The 18,547-nt window shown below is 41.2% G+C and overlaps 1 protein-coding gene across 8 annotated transcripts in view; it reads left to right on the top strand.

Moving 5' to 3' along the window:
• NR3C1 (nuclear receptor subfamily 3 group C member 1) overlaps positions 1-18,547 on the top strand; it is a 162,681-nt gene that overhangs the window by 125,150 nt on the left and 18,984 nt on the right. For 6 of the 8 annotated variants that reach the window (XM_045056384.1, XM_019832312.2, XM_006927723.3 and 3 more), the window contains exons 3-5: positions 9,149-9,315; positions 13,509-13,625; positions 17,993-18,271. In XM_045056384.1, coding sequence (XP_044912319.1) covers positions 9,149-9,315; positions 13,509-13,625; positions 17,993-18,271 — 563 coding nt within the window. 8 annotated transcript variants of the gene reach the window in all.

Genomic DNA, 18,547 nt, shown 5'->3' with positions numbered 1-18,547 from the left:
ATTAGAAATGGTGCCCACCAATGCTGGTCCAGCTGGGTAGAATTGACAAGAACAAAATGGTGCCCACCAGGGCCACTGTCCCTGGGGAATGCTCCAAGTGATCCCTGTCTCTCTGGCACACACCCCAGCCATTAGTGAAAGTACTTCCTTCACATGTAACCCAGGTGCTTTTCAAACTGCTGCCTCTGCACTGGGCTTCCACACAAGTGAGAATGCACACATGCTCTTTAAGAGTGGAGTCCCTAGGGGCGCCTGGGTGGCTCAGTCAGTTAAGGGTCCAACTCTTGATTTTAGCTCAGGTCATGATCTCATCGGTTTGTGTGTTGGAGCCCTGCATTGCGCTACATGCTGCAGAGCTTGCTTGGGATTCTCTCTCTCTTTTCTCTCTGTCCCCTCCCCTATACACATGCTCTGTCTTTCAAAATAAATAAATAGATAAACACTTTCTAAAAAAAAAAAAAAGAGTGGAGTCTCTATTTCCTACTGTCCTCTGGCTCCCTTGGCTGTAAACCCCATTGCTTTTCAAAGCTTGTTATTGTTGGTGCCATTCGCCTGAGCAGTGGAGACTGGTGTGGGGCTCAGACCCCTCCTTCGTCAGTGAGGCCTCTGTGGTTGTGATATCCCTCCCACTTGTGGGCCTCCCCACTAAGCATGCAGGTCCTGACTAAACTGTGTCTGCACCTCCTATATATCTCACATTGGCTCCCATCCTTAGTTGGGTATGATCTTTTCTGCTTGTCTTTAGTTCACTCTGAGATACTTGTTCCACTTGTAGGTGCACACTTTGGTGTGTCCAAGGGAGGACATGAGCCCAGGATCCCCTACTCCTCCTGCCCCTCGAATGTCTTAATTATAGGCAATTTCTATTCTACTGTGATAGTAATGATAGAAGAGAGAAAATCAGAAATTATTTTTAAAGTTTAACCCTACCTCAAGACGATCTACTTGATGACTCACACAAGTTTTACAAAATTCTGTCAAGCTTGAATGGATATTACCCTGCAGGTCCCTGCCAGGCAGCACAGTTAGGAAGGTAAGGAACACAGGTTTTGGAATAAGGCAATGCTGAATTCACATCCAGGTTTTCCTCATGTGACTATGGGCAGACAAATGGTTTAACTGTCATCCGTAAAATGGACTAGGAGGAAGGATTATTAGAGGTCATGTATTTATTAAAGTTCCTAGCCATGGAGTTTGGCATGTAGAATTAAAATATCACTTAACTAGTGTACCCTGTAGTCATTACTATGATGGGAGTGTTTTGTGTCCCCTCCTAAGAACCTCTCATCTTAAAGTTTCCGTCTGCCTGCCTGATAAGACTTCTTCTGTCTTCCATCCTCTTCAGGAGATAAGTTTCCCATTCTTTTTGCTATTAATTCAATACTTAGAATTATTCCTCTAAGCTATTTCAGTGGATGTTTAGAAACCAGGGTGTGAAGTGAGACCATCATCACCAAAACCCAAGGGAAATGCATATAGCCAAAAAACAAAAAACCAAAAAACATCCATCGGGTAGACGGGCATGACAGAGAAACCAAGACGTTTTCACAGTAATAAAAGAACCTGAGAATTGAAGAATCAATCCTTGACTTTTGGCTGAGGTCAGGGAGGAAGTGTGTGGCCATAGATCAAATTGAGGTTGGTTCTGAGTGTTTTGTTCCTTCCTTTATACTAATATAAAGTTGAATAAGGACCCAGCTGCTCTGAATTTGTGTGATTTTACAAAACATCTTTGTAAGGATTTAGGAATTGTGTTCATTGTACAGAATGAGAAGTATGAATTTGTGGATCCTTTGAAAATTTAGTCCAACAATACACTGTTGCACAATTTTAAGGCAGCTGTTTTTCCCTATTTCCCTCTATTTGGCAACCCTTACTTGGACAAAAATCTGGATTTGCATATCCTGATTGGAAGCACGCACAGGGAATTTGCTCCCTTTCGTTATATATCATTGCAACCCCAGATTCCATAATCAAAAATTCCATAATCAAAAATACTTAAAACTAATGTAAAATGAAGACAAATACAAATCATCAGTTTACCACAATTCTAAATTAAACTACAAACCCCAGGTAGACCGTAGCTGATAAAGTCTACTTAATCTTGCAAGCTAGACGTACATTACTGAAACCCGAGACAGTTCCCAAAGATGCTGGTACCAGCTTAAACTCAAGCTTACATGGGGTCACAAATAATTGTAATAACAATGGCGTTCAGCTATGGACTTGCCACGTAGGATACCTACTGGATCAACGTCTGTGAAAAATCAAGTCTTGAAAAGACGGAAAAACATTACAGGTGAGATTTGAGCTCAGAACCACAGCTCCACAGCCATCAGTTTCACCCCTAGATATATAGTGGGACATACATTAGAAGAAGGTAGTGAGCGTACCATTGTCTCAGACATGTTCTTGTATTCCTGAAAGATGTAGCATTCCTAACTCCATGTGTATCAAACCATAATTATCCTTGTGTGCTCTCAAGAAGTGAGGAACACACATCCTCACTCCACAGCATCAGTACGTGTTAAAATTCATGTCCCCTAATGCAGGCCTGAGCAAACAGAGGGGAGGACTTGCAGCCTAAGATCTCAAGTTAGCTAATACAGTGACCAGACTGAGGACTGATCCTTCCAAAGAGAAAGAAATACATTTCTTCTGTGAAACACGTTAGATCAGACTTTACAAAACAAGTTCAGATAAGGTAACCATGTTCTCTCTTCATAGAAATAAATACACAGGACCAAAGAAGCCTTTTGGAGGCCCAAATGTATTCTTCCCTGCCTATACCCCCTGTGCCACCTTGGGAAATGTGGACAAGTTCTTGGAGTCTATTGATGGAAGACCTTCATTTTACAGACAGAAACTAAGCCCAGAGACATTAGGTGACAGGCCCTTGGTGTCTCAGAGATGTGAAAAAGGCATTTCCTCCTTCATTTACCCTTTACTGAAAATGTTCCTGTCTTATTAGAGTTTGTGTTGTCTAACCTTCTCCCTAAGATGAGTGAGGATAAATGATGCATGGTTTGGGGGAACTGTCTTAATATGCACGTAAAGCTAAAACAAGTTAGAAACCTCTCTGAACAAATGCAAAGCAGAGAATAATCGGTGTTTCTTCGACTTCTTCAAGAACATGTGTTCTGGTAGAACCGTTTAACAGAAATATCACGAAAGCCTTGCCTCAGAGTATTTTTCTGTTTGATTTAAAAACTATTCCATAGCTTATTATCAGACAAATCAGTAATCCTTTAGCTAATGCAGGGATAAATGGACAGTCAGAAAACATAATCACCTGGTGTGTGCAGCTGAGTATTTACATTTTGCCTAATGAAAAAAGATAAGAAAAATGCAGGTGATTTTAATGTGTAAAAACCACGTTTTCAGGCTAGCCCTAGAGGGATAAATACATTACTGACTCAAAGTAATCACTAGACCTCTGTAGTCCCTGGTGTCAGCTCTGTTTTGAATCTCTTTTTGGACTCATCTTGAATCAAAGAATATTTAAGCCTGTTTCAGTAGGACACTTGCCTCCTTTAAAGATAGTTCAAAGGTTTTAAAACCTGTTTCTGGACCTTGTTGGATTGTTTTCTTCTCTGTGTTGCCTAAAGCTTTATGTATAGCAAGGGTTCTTAACCTTAGCATTATTGACAGTCGACTCTGGGTAACTCTTTGTTGTGGGGGATTGTCCTGTGTACCCATGGCATGTGGGTGGACCAGCACTCCAGTCTTTTGTCATTAGCTGTCAGCAGCATTTCCTCAGTTTGACAATCACAGATGTCTCCACCCATTACCAAGTGTTCCCCCCACCCACCTACACACACCCCTCTTCCCCGGGAGCAAAGAACCACTGGTTTACAATATTTGGCCAATGAGAAAACACCTGTTCCATGTGTACTTGATAAAAATTAATCCAGTTTTATTTTCAGGATTTTTCCCCATGTTAATTATACTTGTTTTCTGAGGTGATACCCTTTTTGCTTTGTTTTGTTTTGTTTTGTTTTGTTTTGTTTTGTTTTGTTTTCCTGCAAATGGGTTCCTTGCATTTCATTGATTTAATTCACTTAACTTGGAGGCTAAACCAACAGCACCATTTGGATTTGTAATGTTTATCATCTCTGCTTCTTTGTCTTTGGGAGAAAGCCTCTACTAAGCAATACTGTATCATCTTGCCAGGTACATTACAGTCCCCATTTAGAAATAGGGCAATTGAGATTTAGAGAGATTAAAAGGTCACCAAGCTACTACACTGCAGTTAGGTTATGAATTCTAGCCTGCCTGACTTAGAGTCCTTACTATTCTCTGTAACAGCAATTCTCAGAATGTAGTCCATGGACACTTGGGTGTCCCCAGGACCCTTTCAGAAGTACATTAATAAAAATATACAGTCTTCATTTGCCTTTCTCACTGTGTTGGCATTTGCAGAGATGGTACAAAAGTAATGAGAGTAAAACTGCTGGCCTCATAGGGTACAGTAGTAAGTGTACTCACTGCCTTGCACTTCCAAGTTAAGGAAAGCCAATTCCACTTAAGAATATCTTTGAGGGGTTCCTGTGTGGCTTAGTCAGTTGAGCATCTGACTCTTGGTTTCTGTTCAGGTCAAGGTCTCATGGTTCGTGGATTTGAGCCCTGTGTCAGGCTCTGTGCTGACAGCAAGGATCCTGCTTGGGGATATATATATATTCATTCATTCATATTCTCTCTCTCTCTCTCTCTCTCTCTCTCAATTTTAAAAAAAGTTTTTTTTTTTTTAAAAAAAAGGATATCCTTGAGGAAGCAAAATATTCTTTTAAATCTCCACCTTTGACAACGTCCTTTTACTATCTGTGTGACAAAATGGGAAGGTGCTTGAAGCTTATTACGTACTTACGCTGCACATAGCATTTAGGTTTGTGTCAAAGAGGAGTAGGTGTAAGACTGTTTATGTTGCACATTGAACAAGCCACCTTTTTCATGACATACCATGGATAAACTATGGTTTTTAGCCTTTGGTGTTTGCCAGATGTTATCTCAAAAATGATTGATGTGAGCTTATCACTTGAAGGAAGACAGTTTAGAACTTTGAAAGACTTATGTCTGCCACTATGAGCTTGATAGATGTGACTGTTATATTGTATAATGGACTGGTCAACATTTAGAAAATCTGCCCAACTCAGTGAACCAATATTTTCCAAATGACTAATGCAGGATAGTAGAAAATCATGCACGGGTAAAAGGACCATTCGAAGCACAAGACAGACAGATGGATTTTAATGTAACAGTGTTTCAAAAAGTTCACTGATAGGGCTTCAGATTCTGCACTGCAGTACTGACCTTTAAAAAACCAGAATGTTTTATTTTGGGGTAGAATCACAAAGAGTATCTACATTTACCTGAACTCAAGCTCTTGGAGGATCATTAACCCTCAGCTGGCTCAGAGGGAAGGGTATTTGTGGCACTTGCCTTCACCTGAGATCCTCCAGGTGGCCCCATGTCACAGGAGGCAGGTAAAAAATATTGACAAGCGTTTCAAGGTTCGTTATTTCAGTGATGTATTCCACGCATAATAAGACTTACATACATGAAGTGACTTCTGTGTCGTCACAACACCTGACAATCCGGATTCGTGAGCACGTGCTAAATGAAAGGATGTCATTTACCTGTACATTTTATAAGCTCCTCGAGGGGTGGGATGAATTCTCACAGTCCATCCATGACTATCCGTCCGGGAGCCCCCTCTCAGCACTTGCTTTTCTTGTAGAACTTGACAGAAAAACCCAGCTTTGAATGTGTTGTTTTTTGTTTGTTTTTTCTTTCTCAACTCTCACGGAAACTCCGTTGCCTCAGGAGTAAGCTGGTGTTTAGCACACTGTCCACTGTAAGTGGGGAACAGCATTTGAGTGTTCACTTGGAACAAGGCATTTTGTTCCTGAGTCTCCACTCACCGTGGATGTGGTCAGTTCATAATGGAACCTCTTACTGTCTTCCAAGTTTGGCACAGCCGTCCGCACACACTGATCGAAGACCCCAGACTTTTCAGCTTTTCCATTCAAGGCGATGTCATATACACTCTCATTCCTGTGTGCTTTCTCTTTCTTTCTGTCATGTATTTGCCATGTATCCTTATTAAAAGATGGTGATTCCATATGATTTTCCTTGTAGTTCTAGCAGTTTGGTTGGCCTGTAGCCCTTCAGCAGTAGCACAGGGTCACATTTGCGGTTGTCAACTGTGCCGTACTCATTCGTATTCCCCAATGGTGTTCGTCCTAGGCTATCCTAGTCCTCGTGTTTGTGTGACAGAAATGGATTTCTCCCCACCGATGTCTGTGGTATACTTGGCAGTTTTCCATGTACTCCGTTCTTATCTGATGGAGCCTGGAATGACTGAAGGGATTTCAAAAGGCTGACTTAAATTACAGATGCTCAGCTACACTTGCATCCGTCCATTGGTTCCTAGCTTTCCCTGTTGCCATCTGTAGCTCATGGTTGAGTGGCCTGAATGCGTTTTGCCAATGCTCTCATTTATAAGCTAGAATTTGTGATTACCATCCTGGGTTTCAGGCTGAATACTAACTTTCTACTTACATAATGCTGTCTCATAAAATCTCTAGTTTTTCTGAAACAGGAAAGGAGGAACATGTATTGGGTGTTTGTTCTATGCAGGAACTACATGCTACATTTTGTGTGTTCTCCTGTTTTCACAGCACACACACAGATGATGTCCTTCCCACTCATGAGGAAACTGAGGCTCAAAGTGGTAGACAGCAACCCAGGGCCACACAGACTTTCCATGGGGAGAGCAGGGATCTGAAGCACGTCAGTTTGACTGCAAATAGACCCCCCGATCACCCTCCTCTTACTGCGTTGGCCTCATCTGGAGGTGATACCATCCTGTCACGGGGCTGGTGAGGGGCTAGACGAGATTTTACTCACGAAAGTGTTTTCACAGCTACAAAGTCCAGGCACACCTAGTTTTATGGTGCTTTCCTTTATTGCACTTTGCGTTTTTTACCAACTGAAGGTTTGTGCCAACCCTAATTCAAGCAAGCCTGTCAGCACCATTTTTCTAACAACATCTGCTCATTATGTGTGTGTCTGTGTCACATTTTGGTAATTCTCTTGGTATTTCATATTTTTTCATTATTGTTAGCGTGATCTGTGATTTCCGACTCGCTGAAAACACAGATGAAGTATTTTTAGACTAAGGTATACACATTCTTTTTTAAATATAAAGCTCTTACAGACTTTAACAGACTGCAAAGCAGTGTAAATATAACTTTTATGTGCACTGGGAAGCCAAAAAAGTCATTTGACTTGCTTTATTGCGATATTCACTTTATTGCTGTCTGTGGTCTGGAACCAAACCTGTAGTATCAGTGAGGTATGCCTTTACTACAAAGTACCATTTTAAAAAATTTTTAAACACTTACATATGCCTATGTTTTTGTGAGTATTGTATATAAATATATATATATGTATATGTATATGTATATATATAATTGGTTGAGGAAGCATTTCAGAAGTAACCTTTCAGATCTTTAAATATTATACTCATTTTCCATAAACAACTGGTTGATCCCTAAAAATAGATGTCAGATGACAGAGATGGGCTGAGCAGGAATAGGCACATCTTCAGGCCACAAGCCAAGGAAGTTTTTGCTTCCCTGACACATCGCTCTGTTCACTCACACCAAGTCCTTCCTACCTTTCTGTAAAAATACTGCCTAGAGCAGCTCCTCCGCGTTAGTCACAAGCTTCCATTCATCATGGGTGGCTCACGCCAGACCTACAGCACGGTCATTTCATTCTGTCCTCTCCCATCGTCCGCTGTCCCCCACCTAGCAGGGAACCAACACCTTGTGATACGGAAGCATCCAGAACTTTGTGGCCATGTTCAGAAAACATGTAAAACCCTGAGGCCTGTTCCCAGAACTGGGGTGATGGCAACACCGTCCACCTGACAAAGCCTCTCGAACGGAAGACTGGCAAGGTGCAGTAGCTTCATCCGAGGACAGGATTTAGGGGAGCTTTTGGGCTTGCTGAAAGGTTTCAAAACAAATTAGGACCTAGAGCATCTTTAGAGACACAACAGCAGCACTCACTGTGGTGAGAAGTCTGCAAAATGAAACACAAGATGGGGTAGGAGAAGCAGCTTCCTGTCCTTTTCTTGAGGCCACGCCCGGCCTCAGTGCAGAGGACAGAATGCTCCTTCCTGTTGCAAGCCCACTGCCCTTTCCATTCTTGCTGTGAGCCACACAGGAAGGTGACAGACAGTGATGTTTCGCATCAGTCTTTGTAGGCCATAATGAGAAACCTGACAGCGTTGGGATTGAGAGATGTAGGCCCAAACTCGAATACTCTATGAAGTTTTGACTCTAGCGGAGGACGTGGATTGACTGAATTTAGACACTGAGTTTAGAGAGAGGCCTGTACAAGGTCTTAAAATGACAAAAATTAACTTGATGTCCCAAACAATTAAAGGGGTAGGACGCATCTTCTTGAGGTGACAGATGTCTATACTATCTCTGGATTCTGGTGGTAGTTACACTACTATCCGTTTAGCCAAACTCATAAATGGTTCACTTAAAAATGGTGAATGATATGGAAGCGACCCCTTTATAAAGGTGATCATGAATGTAAACAAATGCTACGCAACTACAGATGACAGTTTCAAAGTGAAGCATGTATTCATCATTCTTTTTAGGGAATGCTTAAAAGGAAATTACCTCACTCTTGGGGTGTCTGGGTGGCTCAGTCAGTTAAGCGTCTGACTTCTGCTCAGGTCACGATGTCACGGTTCGTGGGTTCAAGCCCCACATCGGGCTCTGTGCTGATGGCTCGGAGCCTGGAGCCTGCTTTGGATTCTGTGTCTCCCTCTCTCTCTGCCCCTCCCCCACTCGCACTCTGCTTCTATCTCTCCCCCCCCCCCGCAAAAATAAATATTTAAAAAAAATTTTTTTTAAAGTTACCTCACTCTTAATTTTGTCTAAAAGAAGATTAAAACATGATTTGAAAATATTTGAATAGACTGTTGTAATGCTTGCTAGTACTTGAAGCCAGAGTTCAGTGTGAACATGCTCCCTAGGGAGTGAGGAGGTAAGAGAGCTGTAGTTCGATGTTTCTTTGAAGGTCATGACAGTGGATCCTGACACTGCTTTCTCTCCTCCTTCAGCCCTGGAATGAGACCAGATGTAAGCTCTCCTCCATCCAGCTCTGCAGCGGCAACGGGACCACCTCCCAAACTCTGCCTTGTGTGCTCTGATGAAGCTTCGGGGTGTCACTACGGGGTCTTGACTTGTGGAAGCTGTAAAGTATTCTTCAAAAGAGCAGTGGAAGGTAGTGTGTGTTTTGAAGAGTTTTATTTTTCCTCTACTTGGTTCTTGTCTCTCAAGGTGGATTGTGAAGTTTCTGGTATATGCGAACCCCATTAAGGCTGGAAGTCAGTAAAGTCAGGTGCGGGGGGTTGGCTCGGAGGCCTTCTAAATGGAGAGATTTTAAAAAGCCACACAAAAAGCATAAGAGACTCTTAAATACAGAAAACCAACTGAGGGTTGCCGGAGGGAAGGTGGGTGGGGGGATGGGCTAAATGTGTGATGGGCATTAAGGAGGACACTTGTTGAGATGAGTACCGGGTGTTACACGTAAGTGATGAATCACTGGGTTCTACTCCTGAATCCAGGACTACACTGTATGTTAACTAACTTGAATAAAACAACAACACAAGCAGAACTAGAATAAAATAGAAAAGTATAAATTAAGGACAGGGAGTTTGGTCAGATAACAGAAGGTAATGGTAAGAAAGTGCTGTCGTGGGAAATGGTGTTACGTTACTGCCCAAACCTAACATTCACTGTATGAGAATCATGGGCTTTAACTCCCATGAAGTAGTTGGTTTTAAGACCACCGACTATTCCAGTCTGACAAAAAATGAGGGTCAGTAAGAACTGTGAGGGGAAAATCTGGGTGGGTTTCTCTTCCTGTTGAGCCAGGCACTGTGCTAAGTCGTATCAAGTCCACATAAGACGTGGTCCCCACCCTCTGAGTGGTCACGGTCTGCTTGAAGTGAGAGAGGAGTTCCAAGTTTCCAGGAAAGAGGTGGTAGTAAGAAGCAAGTGATAAACAGCCCGAGGAGATAGAGAAAGAAGGTAATGTAGAGAAGCTGATTTCACTATATGAATACTAATAAAAACTGTACCCTGGTTATAGATTCAGTCTGCTGACAAGGGCAGTCACATCAACTCCTTAAAGAGAAATTCATTCCATAGCAAATTAGTGTTGGAAATTACTCTAAAATCCTCTTGGGAAAAAATTATGTACTTTAGTTATTTATAAAGCTGTTTGAAGGTGGTGTCGCATGAATGGATTACCTAAAGCTCTGAGTATGTTAATTTTTAAAGAAGTGTAATTATCCATCCACAGTATGAGAAAGATTATTATTATTTGCCTCAAGTTCTGTTTGCATATCCTTAAGAGTTAGATGAGTCATTTTCTTTTGTTTGGATTACTTTTTAATCCATGAGCAAACTATAAAATTCCTCCTGTTACCCCACATGGAGCACAGAGAGGCAGGCTTTGACCAGGTAGGAGCCCCCAACTGTTGAATAGTGCTAAGGAAAGCCCACCCCTGCACACTCTACTGCCTCTAACAAAGTAGACCTTATTCACCACGGACCCAAGAGAATGAAGCTTTTTCTTGTCTGCACTTTACTTCAGCATTTTATTTTAAATGTTTTTGTTTATTTCTGAGAGGGGGAGGAGAGAGAGAGAGACAGAATGGGAGCAGGGGAGGGGTAGAGAGAGGGGGAGACACAGAAGCTGAAGCAGACTCCAGGTTCCGAGCTGTCAGCACAGAGCCAGACGTGGGGCTTAAACCCATGAACTGCAAGATCATGACCTGAGCCAAAGTCAGATGCTTAAGTGACTGAGCCACCCAGGTGCCCCTGTCACAGCACTTTAAGTCCTGAGTTATCTCCATGATATAAATGCAGTGATAGAGGTAATCCAATATACAATAATACTGGAAAATTAATTTCTGCAAGTGAAATTCAGAAAGAGACTGTGGAACCTTAGAAGAAAAAAAAGGGGGTATTTAAAAAAATATTTTAATTAAAATGGAGGAGAATGAAAAATTCTTTAAAACAGGACTATAAACGTAAATGCTTATACGGACCAAGTATGTGTCCTTCTGGCAAATAGAAGACATTTGGGACAAGGAAGGTTAGAGAGTGCAAGCTTACTTTGAAAGCTTTCAGTACCCTTTAAAAAGTAAAAAAGAAAAGTAAAAAAAAAAAAAAAGAAAAAAAGCTAAACCTAACTCCCCAATAAAATAATACTGCAGGCCATATGCCCTCAGGGCTTACCCCCTGCTTTAGAATTAAATTCTTATGCTTGTTTTTAGGTAAAAATTTCATAGAATATGAGCTGTCCCATTTCAAAATGTTTATTTAGCGTTTAAGTATTTCAGTTAAGTATGGTGGCTCAATTACATAATTAGTAGGGGAAGGTTTAACTGTGGACTATGTTAAGTAAATCCTATATTTGGACTTTCATTTTCTCCAACTTCCCTTCCAGCTCTAAAATTCTGTAATCCTTTGACAACCTAACTCGGAACGGTTCTACTTTTCCTCTCTACACAGGATGGAGATGTTTTCATTACAGAGATATAGTTTCTAAAGTCTGTATCATACTTAGCAGTCCATTTTTGGCACCTGCTGGAAATACTAGGTTACCCCGCCCCCAAATTGGCATAGGATAAAATACCTGAACATTTCAACAATTTTTAAGAAGTTTTATCCATACAACCCAGATCAAGGATAGATACCTTGAGTTTTTTTAAGTCTGTATTCTGGGAGTCACTTCTCTACATACAGAAGAAAACTTTGGGTAGCTTCATGTCTTTTCATGTATACTAGTTCAGTGATGTCCCCCCTTCCACCAAGTCCCTTTTACTTATATCCCCTGTACACAAAAGTACATGTAATCTTTGTTGGTGGGTCATAATGATGATAGGCATCCATTACCTTTAATGCCCCATAGACCAAGCATTATGTTTTATGTACATCATACCATTGAATTAAGGGCTCTGTGAGCTCTTAACTGCTGTTCTGATCCTATTTGATCAAGGAAACTGAGGCTGAGAGTTCAAGTGGTAGAGCTGGGATTCCAGGGGCAGTGACAGCTGGTATAAGACATTGGGCATTGGAGAGCGGAGCAGCTCTGGAACAAAGCTCAACTGTAGGCCATCGGTCAGCCCGGTGGCCTACTCCTCACAAAGAACTGAACCTGATATAGTTAATCATCTACTCAAAATGCACGCCTCATAGCGCTGTGATTTATCCTCTTATGAAGAAGGGAATACGGTTTGTTTCCATCCAAGTAGTAGGCAGTCCTGTGCAGAAGGGATCTTTTCCCAGAAATCAGAACAAGATATATTCAACCTGGTGAGCTGATGATTTTTCTCTTTTCTCTGAATGCGATTTCTTTTTGAGAAGAGAAATGCCCTGTTGTGGTCCTGTGCATAGCCACAGTGGTGTGGTGCGGGAGGATCTTTTCAGTTTCTGCCGGGCCAGCAGATCCTGCGATATTTTCTTTGACACTCAATAGCCAGATTAAAAGAAAACTACAAGAATGCGCTTTTTGGGGTGGGTAAGGGTATCAGTCTTTGCATTTTAATTTTTTTTGCCAGGTGAAAACTGTACTTTGTACCTCTTACCACGCATTATTAAACACTAGGTGCCAGAAGATGGTATGGACAGTGACAGCCTAATATTTGGAGTCGGTGGTGGATTTAAACACTTACATTCTACAGTGCATGTGACATAATGAACAAATACCTGTAAGATCTATAGATGGTAGTTAGTTTGCCAGGTGTGTGATTTCCCTAACTAGTTGGTGGCAGTCTTAACATTCAAGATGAAGTTTGTTCCCTGTCACTTAGACTTGAAGGGGGACCACGCTCCATTTGCATATGGTGGCATAATGTTGAGGGAAAGTCATTTTCCGTGTGGGGTTCTTTGAGTATTTTGAAAGCAGTTTCCTCTTTGTTTAACCTTCCTTAGCATTAAGTCAGAAGTCATAATGAAATAGTGACTTCAGACATCCTGTCCAACTGTACTTTAAACAGTTTCTCCTGTAATGCAGAACAGGGTTACCTTGGAGGAGGGTAGTGACTGGAAAGGGCCTAGAAGACTACTGGTGGGGTACTGTTCTTCTTGACCAGAGAGCCGATTACATGGCGGTGTTCAGTTTGTGAAAACATAGGAGATGCTACACTTAACAATCTGTGCACGTTTCTGTATGGATACTGCAGTATTTTTCATGAACTATGTTTATTTGTTGAGCGGAATAAGAAAGAGACATTTTTAAGGTGACCTCACAACTCTGTAATGGGAGTGGAAGCAAGTACATCTTTCTTCATCGCTGCCTGTGGTCCCTGCCCGTGGTCAGCCCTAAACAAAAGGGCAATGAGTCTCGCCATAAAAAGATCCCTTATAACCTGGGAAATGTTAACAGTGCCTTTGTTTTCTGTGTAGGACAGCACAATTATCTTTGTGCTGGAAGAAATGATTGTATCATTGATAAGATTCGAAGAAAAAACTGTCCAGCATGCCGCTATCGAAAATGTCTTCAGGCTGGAATGAACCTGGAAGGTAATGTAAACGCCTGAAAGGAAATGTCTCTGCATCATATAAAAATTCGTCATTTTCCTTTTTAAGATATAAGTGAGCAAAAGTAATAATTTAGTCGTTGCAATATATATGTGCTTGACTAACATCATTTTATATTACTGCTTTATTAAGTAGGATTTTTGTGAATATTTCATATTCCACTTGAGTTTTTTCACCAGCTCGTACTACACACACGGAATTCATTATAGCCTGACTGTCCACTGAGCAAGTGAATTAGGTAAAAAAATGAAACTTAAACACGTGAAGCAACATTACTTACAGCTTTCTCTCCTCCCTTTCTTCGGCCTCAAAACTGTTCCCTAGAGTTGAAAATGTTTCTCTGTCAGATGTACTTACATGTGCGTTTTGTATCATTTACCTTTTACTTGGCTCTATAGCTAGACAGATGCAGGTAGATGATAAATCTGCCTGGGCTGAGGGAAACTCCTCAAGGAGGTATTGGATGGGTTTTGTTTGTTTTGTTTTTCAAGTAAAGAAGAAACCTGAAGCTAGTTCTAAGTTTGAGTTTCATAGCCCTGTTTATATAAAGTTGTATGATTAACATTGGTCTCAGCATTTGAAAACTTCCCTTTGAAAAACGTTTGGAATTCTCCTTGAGTTGACAGGGCAAACTCCATGAACGTAGTGGTGGTGCCAGAATCACACATGTGCTTCGTATTTGCTGTGACAGTAGCACTTTCCTGCTCAAACCTGCCAAGGAGGCAGGCGGTGCACATCAGTCAAATAAAGCGGTGCCTGTTTTAAGGAGTCACTGTCGACTTAGGTTGCAGAGTCCATCACAAAATGGTGTGGCACACTACAGAAGGAACTGGAGCAGGAGCAAGAGGAGGGTCACCTCCTTCTGTCCTGGAAAGCTGAGAACGGTTCCTTGGAAGAAGCAAGATTCAATCTAGAAAAGCTGAGTTAGAAGGAGTTATGTAAAAACCAAAGTGGGACACAATCAGATTCACATTTTAGGAAGACTGATCTCAGAGAGAGAGAGACCAATTGAATGACTGTAGCAGTAATCCAAATAACACACTGCGATGTTGGAGGGAGAACAGCAAGTGTGTGGCTCTTTTGGTAAAAGAGGGACTGACCGTTGGCACGATCTGCACAAGCCATGTGTGCACCTGTTTTTAAATATGAAGTAGATTCATGGGTATGGCTATGAAGAGTCTAAATTCCTCAACTCACATACACAGCATCATCTTCACATTTTCATAGCACTTCAGGAGCAAAAAAGATGAAATTCGTAAATGTAACTTAATACCAGAAGTGGTGTATTTTGGTACTGTTGTTCCTATACCAAGTAATTCTCAAGATTTGCTATAAAGCAGCCTTCTTCAGTGCTTAAAGTTCCTGGCATTTGAGTACAGATAAGTTTTTTAAGGGTAATCCTTAATGTTTTCTTAACTTCATTTTAAAGTATATTGTAATCATTCCAAATTATAGTTGTCTTTTTTTTTTTTTTAAGTTTATCCATTTTGAAAGATAGTGTGACCAGGGAAAGGGGTAGACAGAGAGGGACAGGGAATCCCAAGCAGGCTCCACAGAGCCTATGCAGAGCCCCACATGGGGCTCGATCCCACTAACCCTGAGATCATGACCTGAGCCAAAACCAAGAGTCAGACACTCAACTGAGCCACCCAGGCGCCCCTAGTTTTATTTTTGGTATGAAGAGTCAGGTGGAACTTAACAGGCAAGGAGGTTTGTGACATTATCAGATTTCATACCTTTTTTTTTTTTTTTTTGAGAGAGAGCGCATGTGAGAAAATCGTAAGCAGGCTCTACACTTAGCGTGGGGGCTCAATTCATGATGTGAGCGAAAATCAAGAGTTTGGATGCTTCACCAGCTGAGCCACCCACATGTCCCCAAACTTAAAACTTAAGCTAAGTTTTCAACTGTCACAGACTTCTGAACACTTCTGTAGAGATCAGAAATTGACTGATAATCTATATATTCCAAGGAGTCAAACTTTATATAGAGTAGAAATCTTAGCAAAGTGCTTGAAAATAGTGGTTGCTTAACTAACTCAATTAACAACTTCTTGCTAAAGTTCTATGAAAACATATTGGCACGCATTCTTGCTCTAGTCAGTATTTTGAGCTTTATTCAAAAGCCTTAGTTCTCTCATTTAGGGCAATAGCTAAACAGTAAGAAATTATCAACTGAGCACAGAAGATTTTTAAAAATCCACCAGTTTGTCACTGTCGTTTCTCCTGTTCTCTGGGGTGTAGGTTCTGAGCCATGGTTAATTGAGGTCTTCAGCTTACTGTTTCAGTGTGATTTGGGAAAGGATGTTCTCTGTCATTGTCTTCTCAATGGAGTACTTGCCAGGATTTTGAAATGTGGGTTTCCTAAACCTTTGGTTGTTACACGTGTTTCCTTATGTATTGTAGCACTTGCTTTTTTAAACTGTACTGCTCCTCTGTGTACTTTTACTGTCTACATTGAGAATACTCTAAAGCCATATTCTGCCACCAGTTGAGGTAATGATAGTCCTTCCGTAGCACTTGGTGTGTGCCACCACCTGTTCTAAGCATTGTACGTGTCTTAACTGATTTAATTCTCAACCACCCTCAGCGCAAGGTACCAATATTACCCTCATTTTGTAGAAGAGGAAAACTAAGGCCCAGGGAGTAACTGTGAGATCCCAGCTACTGCATGGCAGAGCCAGGGTTTAAACTCAGCCATGATTGTTTCAGATTTATGCTGTTTACTACTACACCATAGTGTGTTTCAACAGAGCGTGGTAAAATAAGAATGGACCTGTCCCAATCCCTTCTCTGTTTTGAGATGGGACACAAAAATTTCTAATTTCTCACTAGCATATTCAACACAATGCACAATAATGAGACCATTCTATCATTTTAAGGGCAAAGAATCTACTGATTATTTCAAAAGGTGATTAGTATTTACTTTTCTCTGAGCAAAAATGTTTTGTATCCCTGATAAGTGAGGCAGGTACATTTCTTCTTTCATATGAATTATATTCATTGCCCTTCCTTGGATCTCTGAGACCTTCCTTTTGAACAATACTGTGTTCCCTTCAGCAGCAGGTGCACCAAAAAAGAAATTCTTATTTGTTACTAAAACACGTAATTTCATACAACACGTAAGTTTAAGAGTACGTGTATGTTTACTAAATAATCTATGGAATCCATGTTGTAATTTGATTGCACTATTCCAAACTAAGTCAAAGATGGAAAGATATCTTTACTTTGTATACACTTTGTATATGATATCAAAGTAGGTGTTTTAGGTTTATCAGGTCATCAATATAAATCTCTTACAAAAGGGAAATCCCCCCCTGATAATTTATGTAAAGAAATATAAAGTTCTTTTCTTCATCTCCCAGATGTTTTTAGACCTAAGCAGTATCCATCATATAAATATAAAAACTGGACTTTTCTGCTATTGAAATTAATAGTGCTTCTAGCATATGATCTGCAGTGTCATCTTAATACTATCTTGAGAGAAGGGGAATTTATGCTAGGTTTTAGTATGCCTGTCTTCATTATATATACCATCATGTAGATGAACCCTTAGCCACAGTTTCTAGCCTGCTGTTAGGAACTTAGGATTTTTCTTTCAACTGCTAGTAAAAGTACTGCCTTATTAAACTGATGAGAATTTCCACTTAGGAGTGAGAGTGAGAAATTAATTCATATAAGAATCTATATAAGTGATTTGTTTAGATTGTTTTCACATAACATTGAAAGACACTTAATTATGATGTTTATTTATTTTTGAGAGAGACAGAGACAGAATGTGAGTGGGTTAGGTGCAGAGAGAGGGAGACACAGAATCCAAAGCAAGCTCCAGGCTCTGAGCTGTCAGCACAGAGCCTGGCGCAGGGCTCAAACTCACAAGCTGAGAGATCATGACCTGAACCAAAGTCGGACGCTCAACCAACTGAACCACCCAGGCGCCCCAATTTTTAATTTTTTTTAATGTTTATTTATTTTTGAGAGAGAGAGGGAGACACAGAGTGTGAGTGGGGGAGGGGCAGAGAGAGAGGGAGACACAGAATCCGTTTCAGGCTCCGAGCTGTCAGCACAGAGCCAGACGTGGGGCTCAAACTCACAAACTGCGAGATCATGACCTGAGCCGAAGTCAGATGCTCAACCGACTGAGCCACCCAGGCATTCCAAAAGACAATTTTGTATCCGGTATGACGTGGCTTCATATACAAATGGGTTCCTCTTGACTCTGCTTTTTCCTCTTCTATTTCACTTTATAATTGCTGAATAGTTTCAGAAATTAAAATACTTATTGAATAAACTCTGTCACCCAGACCTTCCCAGTAAAACTCACTGTGTATATATTTTTTAAACACCCACAGCTCGAAAAACAAAGAAAAAGATAAAAGGAATTCAGCAGGCCACCCCAGGAGTGTCCCAAGAAACTTCTGAAAACCCTGCTAACAAAACGGTAGTTCCTGCAACATTACCACAGCTCACCCCTACCCTGGTGTCCCTGCTGGAGGTCATCGAACCCGAGGTGTTATACGCAGGGTATGATAGCTCAATACCAGATTCGACTTGGCGGATCATGACCACACTCAACATGTTAGGCGGGAGGCAAGTGATTGCAGCAGTGAAATGGGCCAAGGCGATACCAGGTAAGATGCAGGGGAGGACACAGCTAAGGCATAAAGCTTTGCATGGTCTTCAACAGACGCAGCGCTCTGGCTGTTTGTCAGCCAGCTCCCACTGTGCGTCCTGCTTTCTCTTCCTCACTTCTGGGGCCTAACAAGGGGAGAGGCTGGAAAAGCTGGGAGTGGAGAGTTTAAAATAAAACTTGTATGCTCCTCCCAGCTTCTTCACACTGTTGCTCAGAGCAGTTTCAAGCAGGATGGTGTAATATCAGAACTAGGGGCACAGGACTTACTCAGAAA

The sequence above is a fragment of the Felis catus genome, chromosome A1 (assembly GCF_018350175.1).
Source record: "Felis catus isolate Fca126 chromosome A1, F.catus_Fca126_mat1.0, whole genome shotgun sequence".
In the NCBI taxonomy this organism is placed as follows: Eukaryota; Metazoa; Chordata; class Mammalia; order Carnivora; family Felidae; genus Felis; species Felis catus.
The sequence above is the reverse complement of the archived record's forward strand: the minus strand, read 5'-3'. Positions and strand labels throughout refer to the sequence as shown.